General features: G+C 39.6%; 1 protein-coding gene and 2 long non-coding RNA genes across 3 annotated transcripts in view; 2 read left to right on the plus strand and 1 right to left on the minus strand.

Moving 5' to 3' along the window:
* Positions 1-2,133: 2,133 nt before the first annotated feature.
* LOC114350208 (5-oxoprolinase) overlaps positions 2,134-16,720 on the minus strand; it is a 44,304-nt gene continuing 29,717 nt past the window's right edge. Inside the window, exons 20-29 of the mRNA XM_028300915.1 lie at positions 14,305-14,402; positions 9,993-10,103; positions 9,112-9,245; positions 8,547-8,658; positions 8,094-8,225; positions 7,042-7,134; positions 5,709-5,844; positions 3,629-3,736; positions 2,937-3,034; positions 2,134-2,395 (exon numbers count right to left, since the gene is read on the minus strand). Of these exons, the coding sequence (XP_028156716.1) occupies positions 2,249-2,395; positions 2,937-3,034; positions 3,629-3,736; positions 5,709-5,844; positions 7,042-7,134; positions 8,094-8,225; positions 8,547-8,658; positions 9,112-9,245; positions 9,993-10,103; positions 14,305-14,402 (1,169 nt within the window). The 3' untranslated portion in view covers positions 2,134-2,248. The remainder of the gene's footprint in view (positions 2,396-2,936; positions 3,035-3,628; positions 3,737-5,708; positions 5,845-7,041; positions 7,135-8,093; positions 8,226-8,546; positions 8,659-9,111; positions 9,246-9,992; positions 10,104-14,304; positions 14,403-16,720) is intronic.
* Positions 11,729-12,719, plus strand: LOC114350210 (uncharacterized). The gene is made up of 2 exons (XR_003655688.1): positions 11,729-12,105; positions 12,186-12,719. It is a non-coding gene; the product is annotated as an uncharacterized LOC114350210 (long non-coding RNA).
* LOC114350209 (uncharacterized) lies at positions 12,856-13,844 on the plus strand. The gene is made up of 2 exons (XR_003655687.1): positions 12,856-13,232; positions 13,313-13,844. It is a non-coding gene; the product is annotated as an uncharacterized LOC114350209 (long non-coding RNA).

Genomic DNA, 16,720 nt, shown 5'->3' on the forward strand with positions numbered 1-16,720 from the left:
AGATGCAGGCCAAGAGCTTCCTCGTTGTGGATGTGGATTTTTCAAAAACTAGTGCTCGCTCATTGACCCAAGACCTGATCCGAAGCGGCCACGGACACACAGCCGTGTCCATACTGCTGGAATTGCGTGGTTTCTGGGCGTATGAAAACAGAGAGGCATTAGCAGCGGCCGGCGACCACCAGGCCTGACGTCACGAGCTGTCGGGGGACATCGACAACATTGATCGGCATTTGGAGCAGAATTTGAGGAAGATTCGGCTGTAGAATGTGAAATTGTGAAAGTTATATGGACAAAATCAGTGTGGTGTTGTCTTCTCGCTTCAAGAACTAGTATAAAAGTGGAACGAGCAATGTTGTGTTCCAGCAGTTGGAAGTGAAATAGCCAATTCCTCTGTGATTGAGGATTCCAGGTGAAGCTTGCTTCCACCTTCAGCCTCATCATCACTTTCCATCAGATGCTCGCTCCGGCAGTTGGAAGTAAGATAGCCAGTTCTTCAATGGTTGAGGATTCCTGGTGAAGCTCTCTTCCGTCTTCAGCTCCATCATGACTCCATCAGGTGAGATTCAGGCCAAGAGTTTCCTCACTGTAGATTCTTCAAAAACTAGTGCTCGCTCATTGACCCAAGACCTGGTCCGAAGCGGCCACGGACACACAGCCGTGTCCATACTGCTGGAATTGCGTGGTTTCTGGGCGTATGAAAACAGAGAGGCATTAGCAGCGGCCGGCGACCACCAGGCCTGACGTCACGAGCTGTCGGGGGACATCGACAACATTGATCGGCATTTGGAGCAGAATTTGAGGAAGATTCGGCTGTAGACAGTGAAATTGTGAAAGTTATATGGACAAAAGCAGTGTGGTGTTATCTTTTCGATCCAAGAACTAGTCTTCTAGTTTGTCTAGTCCGGTAGCCACAGTGGAAATTGTGTAAGATTTGTATGGATGTAGTGCAGTGTCAAAAACTATTATGCATCTTGACTTCTTGATACTCGTATATTTTAATTAGTAATTTGTGTTGTGCCTAATTATGAAAAATATCGATAATTGATAGTTTATCAATCGATATGATACTATCGTGATCTGAAAAGACAAAAAATATCATTGCCTAATAGTATACAAGAGACATTGTAAATTTTGTAATACATTATTTCTTAGACTAGCATTACAGAAAACACGTCCGTCTGTGTTGCAATCTAAGTAGCAACTGCGATTTCTTGATCCGGATTAGAGATAAAAACCTAGCATTTGTTATTCTGTAAAATAAATGAAAGCGATATTAAATTTAAGCAATATTTATTTTTGTAACATGATTATATCTATAACTTTAAACAATATTCAAAATGCTGTCTTAAAATTAAATTGTAAATAAACATAAATTGTTACTAAAATTGTACTTATATTTCATATTGTAATATTATATTTTTATAAATTGATTATTATTGTATTTATCACAAAGTTATGCAATTGTTACTAAAAATAATAATAAAAATAATGTAAATATTCAACAATTATGGCCATAAATATTATAAGCAAATATAAATATCAACAAACAATAATTATTTTTATTTGTATTTCTTATTATGTAATAATTCACTGATTTCATTATATTTTATCATATTCGTTTTACATACATACGGTAACAAAACACATTATAGCACCCATAGACAAACGTTTTTGTTTAATTAATTTGTTTGATAAAAGGTTTCTCTACCCTATTCTACAGGGTGTCCCAGAATGGGTAAATCAAACTGCTAGAGGAGGTAACTCTACTAATTTACTATCCCTAAAAAATATGAAAAAAAAATAAAGCGCATAAGGACACAAAAAACATTTTTTTTTTAAAGTGAAAATAAATCAGCTTTGCCTAAGTATCTGGCTAAAATTGCTGCGTTTGGAGTTTATTTGTACTTTTTTCTTACAAATATTAATAAAATTGTACATGATCGCTTCGTTTATCTGTAAACAAACTTTTGAAAATAAGGACTAGATTTAGAGTTTAGAACATTTTATTTAAAAAAAATCCAAACTCAATTTTTTTTTCATATTTTTAGGGATAGTACATTAGTAGAGCTACCTCCCCTAGCAGTTTGATTCACCCATTCTGGGACACCCTGTATATTTTGTAAAATCTTATGTTCTTATTGATAAAGGGTTTTTCTACTCTATTTTATATCTGTAAAATATTTTATGTACTTAACAAGTTAAAAAAATATTTGGCATAAAAGTAAAAGTTAGTAGATTAAAAAAAAACTTATACCGACTCCTGCGCACTCCTGTACTCGTAAACGCTGCCTCTCTCGAGGAACTCACTGTATTGTTTGTCAGTTTGTGCGTCACCGGTAGTGGCGTCGGGTCTCCCGTACCCACCGCCTCCGGGCGAGTTCATTATGTATTTGTCCTGTAGGAGAGAATGAATTTGGGATAAGTTGAAAGTATAGCACATAAAAAACTGTAGAAATGATATTTATTTATTTATTTATTTTCAACCGACTTCAAAAAAAGGAGGAGGTTCTCAATTCGACCCGTATGTTTTTTTTATTTATTTATAACTAGTTAATATTCAAGATAAATCTTTTAGGAAGGTTCAAATACTTAATTCGTGACTAGGCCTTTTACAGAGCACCTATACACGTCTCTAGCAACATTTCGAAAGCTGGTGGCTGGTGTTGAAATCTCAATCACCTTTAGGCTTTGTCAGTTTTTTGTTTTTACAGGAAACACTTTTAAAAACTACATTATTATCCTTTCTGGTATTTATATTTAGACTCATGAGCAATATCGATATCCCAACATTCCTAGAGGCATGTCATGAGTATGAATGAATACTATCATCTTTGAATTGATCTCACGGACCAGGCTTTAGTACCCAGTTTGGGACTAGAAGCGCAGTGTAAATGTCCAAGGATATTTATTTCTTATTATATTTATTATTTACTTACTCCCGGGTACGCCACGACAGAACTCTTTGCTCCCAAGTTGATAAGTCGGCCGTCGGCCCGCTGCAATAAGTTGAGCCCTCTCGCGCCCGGCTCCCCTCCTATAAAGGTATGGTATAAAGAACCCTCTCTTTTGGCCTATAAGTCTCCACTGCAGGAGCAAAAGTTACAAACCTCTTTAAATTACCAGAGGCGAATGGAGGATTTGGTTTGATCTAATAAAGATACAAGAATGTAGGCAATGTAGTTTGGAAATACGAAATAGTAGCGTAACATTTATTTATTTATTTATACTTTTTAACATAATACAGTGGCGGACTTAATGCTAGGTGGCATTCTCTGCCAGTCAAGCACAGGTCAATTAAAGAGATTAAGGCGGCATAAGACATTCATTCATAGTAAAAATCATGATAATTTTATTAAGGACAAAATTTAAGGTGTGGCCAATATGAAGTCAAGAATAGTTGTTTTCGGTAAGTCCGGAATTGGCAGACCGACACCGAAACTATTGAGTTATTGATTGATCTTTATGCACTACTGTAAGCTATATAGAAACCCAATAATTATATTATTGGCGGGATTGCTACCATGTACCTTAATTTCGAGTTTCCGATATCTCGGCACTGTTGCAAGCTATTCTTATTTATTCTGTTAGTGACCATGAAAGTTTAGAACAATATAGAAACCGAGCTCACCATTCATCCCATAGGGCTGGAAGGCGCGTCTCTCAGTTAATACTGAGAGCTGCACTGTGCGACGGAAGACTAACTCTCTGATAACACCGTCGCCTCCATTCCAGCGACCTGGAAACGTACAAGTAAGTACAGCCAACGGCACGTCATATAGCACGTTGAAAAGCCAGGAAAACTCAAAAGAACAAAGTTAGTATAAAAACGTTTATTATTATTTTGAATGCTCAACTAACTAATAAAAGGGACCGGGAATAAGTCACAAACTGGTTTGCCCCTCGTTCTCAAAATTAAACACATCCCGGATAAACTAAGAACAATGAATGACCGATGCGGCATAAGTGTGTTTTTGTTACGTCAGATGCTGGGATACTTCAGAAGTGAAGAAACTGTTGAGCGGCGATCCGCTCCGCTTTCGTGTAAATAACCTGCCCGCTATGCCGCTCGTCTCCGCTTCGCTGGAAAACGGCTCTTATCTACTAACCTCGGCCTCCCGAGCCCGGCCGCAGGCTGAAGGCGGTCAGTAGCATAGGGTTTCTCCGCTCCACCACCTCCAGGTCTGTGATGCGTGTGTTATGCCCGTTTTCACCATCAATCTCTAATTTATAAGTGACCCCTATGGTAACACATAACAGGCATTTTGTTTTCATGGGGGTCACTTAAAAAATAGGGATTGATGGTGAAAACGGGCATTAGTCATGTGGGTGTGCACGACTCCTGCGCCGTGCCAGCCACGCCTAAGAACTTACTCAGGCTATGCACTATTCTTTTCAGCCAAATGACGCCCACTGCTGGACAAAGGCCTCCCCCAAGGATTTCCACAACGACTAGTCCTGCGCTACTCGCATCCAGGTTCCCATTACCTTCACCAGATCGTCAGTCCTCTTAGTGGCTAGTCTTCTGGCTCGTGGTCGTGTCTCAAGAACTTTTCTGCCCCAGCGGCCATCAGCTTTTCGAGCTATGTGCCACGCCCACTGCCGTTTAAGTTTTCCAATTCTGCGGATTATGTTGATCACTTTGGTTTTCCTGCGGATCTTCTCATTTCTGACTCAATCAAGCAGGGAAACTCCGAGCATAGTATACTCCATCGTCGTTTGGGTGACCTTGAGCCTTCTTATCAGGCTCATAGTAAGCTATGCCTGTAGTGTACTAACAGAGTAAATACAAATGAGTAGGTCATCTTCATAGAAACGCATCGAGTACCCGCCCGTGCGTTTCTATGAAGATGACCTACTTTGTATTTACTCTGATAGCACGCTCCATCGCCCTTTGGGTGACCTTGAGCCTTCTTATCAGGCTCATAGTAAGCAATTCCTGTAGTGTATAGTCTGGTCCGTGAGCACGTAGAATTTTGTCCAATGACCCCTAGCTACCCATCCTTATCGCTCGCGCGTAATTATGTTGCTATCGCGCTCGCACACTCACTGCGGGTGCCAGTCGCACAGTCGCGACAGCAATATAATTACGCGCGAGCGATAAGGATGGGTAGCTAGGGGTCATTGGACAAAATTCTACGTGCTCACGGACCGGGCTTTACTAACCTCGGCCCCCCGAGCCCGGCCGCAGGCTGAAGGCGGTCAGTAGCATAGGGTATCTTCGCTCCACCACCTCCAGGTCCGTGATGCGAGTGTTGGTCATGTGGGTATGGACGTGGGCATCGATGATATAGATGACCCACGCTGAACTGTCCCACCAAACTCAATGACAGGGGGGCGCTACCATCGTTCAACTATATGGTTTCCAACATGGCAAAAATCGGAACTAGCGATCCGGGATTGACGGTGGCGCCCCACTGTCAATGTCATGCATAAGACAGTTCAGTATTTTGGAACTATATTGTACATTTTGACACTGTGACATTTTGACGTTTATACTTTTTGCCACACTAACAGCCGGTCCGTATGGACATTTTGACCCTTGCACATTCCAACCGTTGAGCGTTTTTTCGCATTGACCACCCACTCCCAGAACGACTTTTCGAGCTATGTGCCACGCCCACTGCCGTTTAAGTTTGGCAATTCTGCGGATTATGTTGGTTACTTTGGTTTTCCTGCGGATCTCCTCTATTCTGACTTAGTGTACTAACCTCGGCCCCCGGATCCCGGTCTAAGACTGAAGGCGGTCAGTAGCATAGGGTATCTTCGCTCCACCACCTCCAGATCCGTGATGCGAGTGTTGGTCATGTGTGTATGGACGCCTCCCGCGCCGTGCCAGCCGGGGCCCTACAAAACCATGACAAAGTAGGGTGTCACCTGTTTGCGTCCAATTTATTATCCGGATTATTATTTTAAACAGTTGAAACTAACTGTAGGCGATGTAGGTCGATGGGTGAACGTAGGTGATAAATGAAATGAAAGTCCAGGTAGGTACGTTGAAAATGAAGGCGCGTCCGGGTGTGCGCACTAGTACGTTCGCAGAGGGTGAGAGTTCGACGACGACTGGCGGCTCTCGGCCGCGTGTGCGGCGCGGTGGGCCGCTAGAAGCTTCTCACCATAAAAGGCGAGAGGCCTCCGGCCAATCAGCGGGCCGCATTGCTAACGGCTAGCTCGGAATGTTCTAGGCGCGCGATAATATTATTACCTACGCGCGCACCCAGATTCGCTTACTTATTTAATTATGTCATAACACAACAATACAACATTTAGGTAAATGTAGCAAACATTTAGACATTATTGGCTTAGTTAGATATAGGTAGGTAAAGATATAGATTACACATTTAGGTATTAAATAGATTTCAGGTTATAAACAAAAATACAAGGTAAGTCACAAGACTTCGGTAAGTTTAGTAGGTTAATAATATTACCTATAGGTTACATTCAGGCACCATCAGTTACATATTCATACAAATAAATGAAAGGCAAATCTAATAAGGTAGTAGTAAATTAGTTTCATAAGCAGCCATTTTAATTAATAATATTTAAATCTAGCTAAGTTGTACCTACTTCAGGTGGCCATCGTCAACACTAACCATGCTTTAGTTTTACTTTTGTTTTATATTTTTGTTTTGTGTTGCTAAATAAAATATTTCATTTTCATACTGACACTTTAACATAACTTAAAGCTATTGCTATGAAATCTTAGATTTGTAACAGGTAATAATACTACAGCATAGTACATATTAGCATTTGTTATAGAGTTATCAATCGCTTGGAGGATTATGATGGTGGGCGCAAACTGGCGACATGACTCTTATGTCATATTAATTACATTCCATTATAAATTCCATTCCATTTCCTGAAAAGTTCACATGAGAACTCTAAAGAATCACACTGCATAACATCAAGCAAGATTATAATACCTGCCTTGTATCGACATAATGGTCCAGAATAACATACATTAAAAATCTTCAGAGAATCTTGAAACCAATTAATATCAAGAATCGTTTTTAAAACCTATTTTATAGCAAAATAGTAACTTACAGCACCGCTACCACCAGCTACCGTCTCGTAGTAACCCCAGCTCTCTTCGCCGAGGGTCAGATTGTTCATACATCCTTGAGATGCTGCGCACACCTGGAAACGAAACATTTCAAAATTATTTCAGTGTAACAAGGGACTCACGAGCGAGCAGTGACGTGTGTGTATTATTTGATCTATTTTAAGATTTTATTCGATATGGAAACAAGTCAAAGAGCAGTAGTCTTAAGAAGCACGCAGTGATAACTTTTATCGACGTCAAAATATACATTTCAAAAATCGATATAATGGCGTGATAACCGCTCATCGCGGCGCGCATCTTAGGCCTACTAGAGTGAATAAACAAATAAATAAATAATAAATATCCTTGGACATTTTACGCTACGCTTCTAGTTCCAAACTAAGCAAAGCTTGTACTATGGGTACTAGAGAACGGATATAAACATACTTACTAAAATAGTTTTTTTTTGTAAATATATACATATTATACATAGTAACACCCAGACCCATCACAGAAATCAAAATTCATCATTTAAATTTCTGCCCGGCCGGGAATCGAACCCGAGACCTCTCGGCATAGTAGTCCGTATCGAAACCACTACACCAAACGGCCGAATACTTCTGTGGTGCGCTAGATGGCGACACAGTAGCTTCTTGTTGCAGTCAGCAAAAGCGCAGCGGCACAGTGCCGATCACTGAATAGATTTAGTGTATTTTGAATCGTTTCCTCGAGCAATAAGAGTGAAATTCGCTTGCAATGGATTTCTATGCGTATGTAAACGAAACAGTGCTCGACTCTGAAGCAAGCTAAATTGCACCAACGTTGAGTAGACATTTTTTAAAATAGGTACCTTTGCGAAGCACTTCTGTACTATGTATGTACACACGGCCACACTGTAAACTATCCATTTCCGTTTTTGCTCTCGCTCTCATCAAATGGTGATTCTTTGCGATAGAACGAGACGACATGACCGGCAATGAGCAGTTAACACTGTTGCCGATAGTACATTATTATTCTATGATTCAGATAGCCCTAGAAAGGATTGAGGTATTACCTGGAAAGCCTTCAGCACGACATCCACGATCCTCTGGGAAGTGAGGACGTTCCCTCCCACCACCGCCGCGCCGTCTGACGGGTCCAGGATGGAACCGCTCGGGATCACTACTTTCACTGGGTTCAGGCAACCCTATGGAAGAAGATAGATTTATACAGGGTGTCTTAAAAGTGCTAAACTTAATAAAAAAATATGAGTTGTGTTTTATTGAAGTTCGAAGCGCATATTCACACACTCGTCTTAATCTCGCGACGACTTCACTCTCGGAGTCCGTGCTTTAAATGACAACTGCCATTGCAATGTGCACTTTCTCTTGTTATTGTAACAAGGTTCAAATTCTAAGGATGATGTTCCGATGCAAACCAAAGTTAGCTGAGTAGCGTAGATACCGACTGAAACCAAGGAAGGTTTCACTTGGTACGGATACGGTATACAAAAATACACACTGCTTACCTGATTAAGAGGCACGTCATGCCCGACCATGCACCGCAAACAGTAGATGAGGGCAGACAGAGTGATCGCTCGAGGTGCATTCAAGTTGCCCCACACTTCCACCCCTGTGCCACTAAAATCAAAACCATAATCTAAAACTATCCTAATAAGTACCACATATTTTCCACATCTTGGCGATGCATGGAAATGAATAGATAGATTGAAAATCAGATAAACATTATAGGCTTTCATAAAAACTATTAAAAAACGGTAGTATTAATAGACAGAATCATGATTGATTTCTACCACATACCCACACAAATAGCTGTTTTCGTGCATATAAGTTTCGTGTTACGAATTTTCAAAGGATTTTTTTAAGAATTTAAAAAGATAAGCAGATATAAAAACCAAGACTGATTCAGAGAAGAGACAAAATAAAACATAAAAATAGATAATAATAAACAGAGTTAATGCTGGAAGGCGCTGGATGCAGGCCGCAACCAATCGTGCGATGTGGAAATAATTGGGGGAGGTCTATATTCAGCAGACGACGTCCTGTGGCTGAAATGATGATGATGAATCTTACGTGAAGTCGCAGACGGCACTGCCTTGCTTCTCATCAAGGGTGACCGTGAGTACTATGGGGGTCCCATTGTCCATATATTCGGTCGCTTTCAGCACGGTGGAACCAGTCTTTTGAAGAGCGTTCCTAGCTATCTCCTTTATAAAAGAAAATTGTTGTTTTTAATTTTTTACATTCAGTGATCTAAAAAAAGAGATACAACCATATCGAGTTAACAGCGCATCTGGCTGCGGTGACGTCACATCGACGCTCTGGTAGGGAGAGCCTTCCAGTGTGGTGCGCAATTAACTCAATCGGATTGTAAGAGTTGTCCCAAAGTTGTTATCATGATATCCATTTTGACTTTTAATTAAATGATAAAAACTCATTTATTTCTGTAAATTAGGCTTTAAAAAAGCACTTTTACACGTCCCAGTATTAACCCTACCACAGCTTCGGGACAATAAATGGGCCAGTGCTGAGAAGAAGCAGCGCAAGAAACTCAGTCACTATTGTCAGCCTCTACAGGTAAGCGCTAAACGATGGCTGTCGTTTTAGCACTTACCTGTAGAGCAGCGGTTCCCGAATGGTGGTCCGCGGAACCCTGGGGTTCCGTGGAAAGGCCGCAAGGGTTCCGTAAAAAATATTTCCCACGTTTAGTGACCGACGTTGTTTGCTCGCACCGACTTGTTTACGCACAAGGGAGGGGCAGGGCGTGCGGGCGGAGTAGTACGGGGGTTCCGCTAGGAAAAGTATAATCAATTAGGGTTCCTTGGCAAAGAAAAATTGGGAAACCCTGCTGTAGAGTAAGGTCCTGTCACTCAAAAGTGCGATAAAAACGATAGCCCTGATCACTGTATTTTGAACTTTATTGAAACCACATTTTCAAACAGAAGATAACATACCTTGAGCATATCTCTGACCGCAAGCTCAGCGTTCTTCTGTATATGAGTCATGTACGCTTGAACCACGTCCAGACCGTAATGGTCTATCAATTCACCCACTAGTTGGATACCCTGAAAACATTGCAAACATTATTTTAGTAAACGCTTATTATTGAAAATGAACTTTTAATTACTTGAGAGTTGAGACACAACATGTGTTTCTAGACATCTTAGGCTTGGTTGCACCATCTTACTTTAACTTTGAGAAACGTCAAACTCCACGCAATAAACACCGGTTATCGTTATAGTTACGGTCAAAGTTAGGTGGTGCAACCAGCCTTAGAATTATCTCGGCACACTATTCCAAACACCTTAGGGTAGCCTTTCGAACTAAGCGTCACAGACACAGCGTCTTTGGCTTTGGTCTTGTGCCACCAACGCCGCGTCGCTAACTCGCTTCGAAAGGCTACCTTTATGACCAAAGCTAAAGACGCTGCGTCTGTGACGCTTAGTTCCAAAGGCTACCTTTAGAAAAGACATACTTTCTTACCACTAGGTGTAAAAAAAGAAATTATAGCCTGACCAGGAACATAAAAACCCTGGCATAGAGGCGCGTCAATTGCATTTGATAGTGCAACACTGAGTACAGTCGTACCTGTGTTAAATTAATAGGCTAACTTTATGTATCTGGATTCAGGATTACGGGCTAATTTGATATTTTCATAAATTAACGAAAAAATATTATTACAGGTGATTTAAATAAATTAAATGAAACCATCAATCGAGCTAGTAGAATTTATTTTATTATTTATCAATAATCAAATTCAGAACTTGAATATTCAACTGCAATGTCTGCTCATGAACGCTTCAAACTCGGTACTTCTTTCCCAATCCCATAAAATTCAACACTTAGAAAGTGACAAAAAATTTTAAAATAGGTAGTTGAAACAAACCACAGCTAATTTTCACAGTGGACTGTACTATACAGAGAGCAGAAATAACAGGAGTGGAACTGACAGGCAATCCCCTCTAGCAATGTAAGTAGACCAGTGGTTCACTCAGTTTATAAAAACTAGTTGCAGCGCCACCAATGACATATTCCAAATGTCACTATTGAAGAGTAACGTGCTGCGATAAAAATGGTGAATTGCAGTGTTTTTAATTGTAAGAAGAGATCTGAAACATCAAATCTTGAAAAGGACAACATTACATTCCATCGGTAAATATTATTTTATTTATTTCACATTAATTAATACACTAAATTTGCAAAAAACTAAATTTCTAGAAGTGTTGCCACTGGAATGACTGGAAAGCAAAAATTCTTAATTGTGTAATATTTTAAGGATAGTGTACTTATCCCAACTATCCCAACTAATATTATAAATGCGAAAGTAACTCTGTCTGTCTGTCTGTCTGTCTGTCTGTCTGTTAAACATGTCAGTCAATTTGACAACCTTTGTCGGAAACATTATTCAATGAAAATATTGTCCTAACCCTTAGTATTTCTCTTCGACAAATACTTTAACACATTGTAAACCACTTTTCTTTCACGACTATAAAAATATTTTGCCAATTTAATTCATAAAACGAATTGCGCACATTTAAAATAAAGTTTGTTTACACTTTGACAGCAATAGACTGACATGCAAGGTGACATGTCAATGAAGTTTTCAGTTACTGTTGCCATTAAAAGAAATTAGTACCATTAGTTTTCCGCAACATGGCGAGGGTTTTTATGTTCCTGGTCAGGCTATTGGGAACGTGCACGACACTAGCGCCATCTGCCAACGAAACTTTAAGGGGCATATGTCAAAAAATAAATAACAACAGCTTTCTTATTTTTATTGATTAGAGTAAATAAAATATACTTTAAAAGACAATAAATGGTACGTTGAATGGAATTTGATAAAAACTGTTTACGGAGAAATGGACGTCATTATAAAAACTGGTTTTGAGTGTGTAAAACACACATTATGTTTCCAACCCCAAACTCAGCTAAAAGGAAAAAAATTGGTGCTAGCAGAGCATGTGAGGAATGTAGAAGAGCTGAGAACTAATGGCAATAGTTATTTATTGAGCCACCATCATTCGTCAAACATCGGTGACCTCGACACCCTATAAAACAAGTTTAAACGTAAGTACTCACCTAACCTAAAAATATGACTAAAGATTTAGAGAAAGTAATAAAATTAATATTCATTGCATTTATTACAGATCGATCATGCTAGGGTTGTCACAGGAGTAAAATGCAGCTGCGTTTATAACCAGAGCAGCAAGTGCAAACATGTTGCTGCTTTAATATATGTTGCATTAACAACAAAGTTAGTAATTTAAAAACGAGCATCGAACATCAATGGGGAGAACCCATTATTCGTCAATTTGGAGCTTGTAAATATTCCAAAGGGAGCTATTTTCAAGATATGTTTGGATCAGTATCTAAGACTGACTATTGTGAACCACAATCTATATTACGTCAAATATCTCCAATTTATGCTAACTTCTTATGTTTGGATGTGTTGCAGTAATGATACTGATAAGAAAGTGTTAATTTAATATTATAATGATAAAAATATAAGTGCAGAACTTTATAAAATAAAAAACAGTTATGTTTTTCGACAGTTGAATTTTATTTACCTTTTACAACAGTATTACTCTTGGAAAAGATTGGAGGCTGTAAATTAACTAAAACACAACATACATGTACAATATCATCAATAAAATTGAATAAATTAACACAATCACATTAAAATCAAAACAACATTGACAATGACAAGACAAGTTTGTTTGCTTCCCTTGCCCATAATGTTACACATTTGTGCCGCGACGAGCGCAGCGATCGTTTTCTTTACCCCTTCCACCCACTTCGCACGTTCCCAATTATTGGGAACGTGCACGACACTAGCGCCATCTGCCAACGAAACTTTAAGGGGCATATGTCAAAAAATAAATAACAACAGCTTTCTTATTTTTATTGATTAGAGTAAATAAAATATACTTTAAAAGACAATAAATGGTACGTTGAATGTAATTTGATAAAAACTGTTTACGGAGAAATGGACGTCATTATAAAAACTGGTTTTGAGTGTGTAAAACACACATTATGTTTCCAACCCCAAACTCAGCTAAAAGGAAAAAAATTGGTGCTAGCAGAGCATGTGAGGAATGTAGAAGAGCTGAGAACTAATGGCAATAGTTATTTATTGAGCCACCATCATTCGTCAAACATCGGTGACCTCGACACCCTATAAAACAAGTTTAAACGTAAGTACTCACCTAACCTAAAAATATGACTAAAGATTTAGAGAAAGTAATAAAATTAATATTCATTGCATTTATTACAGATCGATCATGCTAGGGTTGTCACAGGAGTAAAATGCAGCTGCGTTTATAACCAGAGCAGCAAGTGCAAACATGTTGCTGCTTTAATATGTTGCATTAACAACAAAGTTAGTAATTTAAAAACGAGCATCGAACATCAATGGGGAGAACCCATTATTCGTCAATTTGGAGCTTGTAAATATTCCAAAGGGAGCTATTTTCAAGATATGTTTGGATCAGTATCTAAGACTGACTATTGTGAACCACAATCTATATTACGTCAAATATCTCCAATTTATGCTAACTTCTTATGTTTGGATGTGTTGCAGTAATGATACTGATAAGAAAGTGTTAATTTAATATTATAATGATAAAAATATAAGTGCAGAACTTTATAAAATAAAAAACAGTTATGTTTTTCGACAGTTGAATTTTATTTACCTTTTACAACAGTATTACTCTTGGAAAAGATTGGAGGCTGTAAATTAACTAAAACACAACATACATGTACAATATCATCAATAAAATTGAATAAATTAACACAATCACATTAAAATCAAAACAACATTGACAATGACAAGACAAGTTTGTTTGCTTCCCTTGCCCATAATGTTACACATTTGTGCCGCGACGAGCGCAGCGATCGTTTTCTTTACCCCTTCCACCCACTTCGCACGTTCCCAATATGTAAGGTACAGACAACATCTTTTGTTAAACAATGTGGCATCTTTAGGCAGGATTCACATTGACCGGCGCGAGTCGGCGCACAGAGCAGCGTCCGTTCGGCCAAAAAATACGCTCGGGGACTGGCTTCCGACGCATGTTCGCTCATCATTGTAAGCAATTACGACTCTAAGAACTGTTAATAAAATAATATTTTCTTTACGGCCGTGTAAGTGCGCTCCGTCCGACGCGCGCCCGTCAATGGGTGTAGTCCCTTAGGTGTTATTTTGCAATGAAAAATAAAAGTGTGAGGTATAGAGTAGGTATGTAGGTATTGCTTTTATTTACTTACCCTTTGGTTAGCAGCTACTTGTGCTTTCAAATCTGAAAGGTTGTCAGCCAGATTCCTTGTCCCAGAGCAGCCTGGTTCCTTGCCTGGCTTCATGAGTCCTACAGAGAGAAGAAAGAAATAAGTTTAGATTCATATTCGTAAATATCGGGCGAGGTTTATTTTAAGGCGCTGGTCACAAGAGTGCCTGAGTGCCTTTCCGTAGGTTACAATCACTAGTCACTAATGGGTCAACAAAAGTTTGGAGAGAGAAAGAGACAGCAACAATATTTAAACAGAGACAGCAACAATATGTAAACAGAGAGAGCAGCAAGAGCATTCTTTAGTCTCAAGTGATTTAAGAGAGCGACTCACCTTGTGTGAGCTCTTTAGCTATACATATGTATTATTAGCTTATCCCTATATGGCGGGCTGGTCTTGAGGTCTGGTCACTTTTGATGGATCTAGTCATCAAATAGAGGACAGCAGCGCCTCGAGTTAAGTAACTAAGGGTAAATTACTAAAACTATGGCGTGTGCAGATTGTGACGTCGCCATACATTTGGCGAACGACTCTCGTAAGTTCTACGAATGAACCACTAATTGCCCGCGTATTCCCCACGTACTCCCCGCTTATTCCCCACGAACACCTCACGAATGTCCCGCGTATTCCCCACGTACGCCCCGCTTATTCCCCACGAATGCCCCACTTACGCCTCACGAATGCCCCGCGTATTCCCCACGCACGCCCCACTGACCTTCAACCAGCTGCTCCTCACTGAGCCGTGGGCCGCAATCGCAAAAGTTACTAGCATGACGGACGCTTCTACAGCAGTTGTTCATAAAAGTTTGAAGACAGAACGAGACAGCGACAAAATTAAGACAGAGACGGCAATAAGAAACTTACACTACGAAGAATATTCGGAGCAGTTCCAATTTAGCAGCGGCATTATCTTAGTCACTTAGTGTCCGACCGAATATGGATTTTCAGCCGAAAACGGAAACGAAAACGAAGCTTCGGCTGCAGTCTCATTTTCGGCCGAAAACGAAAACGACCTTCAACTCTCAAATTTCAATCTGAAATTATGTAAAAACTTTGAAAACCGTTAATGTTTTGACCAAAAACATAATGACGTTTGACAGTTGATTTTGATAGATTGATTATAGAATACTGGGAAATGAAGAAGAAATAAAGGGTGTCCAGTGGGAATTTTTTAACTTCAAAAATGAATACAAATAAATTAATGATTTTTTATTATTTATTACTAATGCAAACTGGAGTTTAACAATGTGGATTAAATTTTTTATAGGCAATGTCTTTTAAATGATGCCCGTTTTACTATAGGCACTCTCACAGTCGGACCCTTACATTCGCAACTATGCGAGAGCAAATCGGGCTAATAATTTTCCTGCAACTTCACGGCGGATATTTTCTTACAGAACCTGAATTATTTAAGGATTGTTTGCTGTAAACTTTTGACTTGAGATATTCCCACAAGAAAAAGTCGCATGGTGTGAGATCTGGTGACCGAGGCGCCTAGGGTATGTCCCTGTACTTGCTGATCATTTATTTGAAAAAAAAAAAAAGTCCTCAGTGTCTCCATCGAGGTACTCTCCGTGTGTGGTGAGACACCTTCTTGCTTAAATAGAGTTACGTAGTTGACCGGGATGCAGTTGCAGTTGTGGTATCAGACATTCATCGATCATTCGACAATACATTTCAAATACTTATTGCTCAACTGCGAACGCTCTGTAGGCACCAGTGACTCATGGCGTATTATTTTGAAACAATTAAACTTAATGAAAACTCTTTGGGTTTATTGTATTCAATTTTGAACTTGGAAAATTGTTGCTGGACACCCTTTACAACGTAACCTCACTTCACAACTTCAAAAGAGTGTGACAATACCGCGTCCGTTCAAGTCTGATTGGAACCATGAGTGCACCAGATGCACTCCCGAAGATATCGGAACGATAAACGTCACCATCTTATTCACGTATTTTTGATATTCGGTTTGGCCGAAGCTTCGGCTGGTTTTTGGCCGAAAACGAAAATATGGCCGAATGTCCATTTTTTGGCCGAAAATGGCCGAAAACGAAAACGAAAACGAATATTCGGTCGGTCACTAATTCAATCATACCAGTGTTTCTACCATGTGGGTCGAAATCACATGGCACTGACGCATCCAAAAGAAAGAGACTGTTACAAGATTTAGACAGAGACAACAACAAGACCGTTTCGTTTACGTTAATATCTAACTAGAGCCTGGCGTGGGTCACAATCACAAGTCACTGATGGGTCTTCAGTTGTTTGAAGATACAGGGTGTCCCAAAAACAATGGATAACCCTGTAACCATCGATAGGCCTCGCCATGGTCTCCCTAACGTCCAATTTTGACCCCAGTAAAAATATCACCGTTTTCAAGATTTTTAAGTTTTTG

The sequence above is a fragment of the Ostrinia furnacalis genome, unplaced genomic scaffold, assembly GCF_004193835.3.
Source record: "Ostrinia furnacalis isolate ACB-3 unplaced genomic scaffold, ASM419383v2 OfSCF0817, whole genome shotgun sequence".
NCBI lineage: Eukaryota > Metazoa > Arthropoda > Insecta > Lepidoptera > Crambidae > Ostrinia > Ostrinia furnacalis.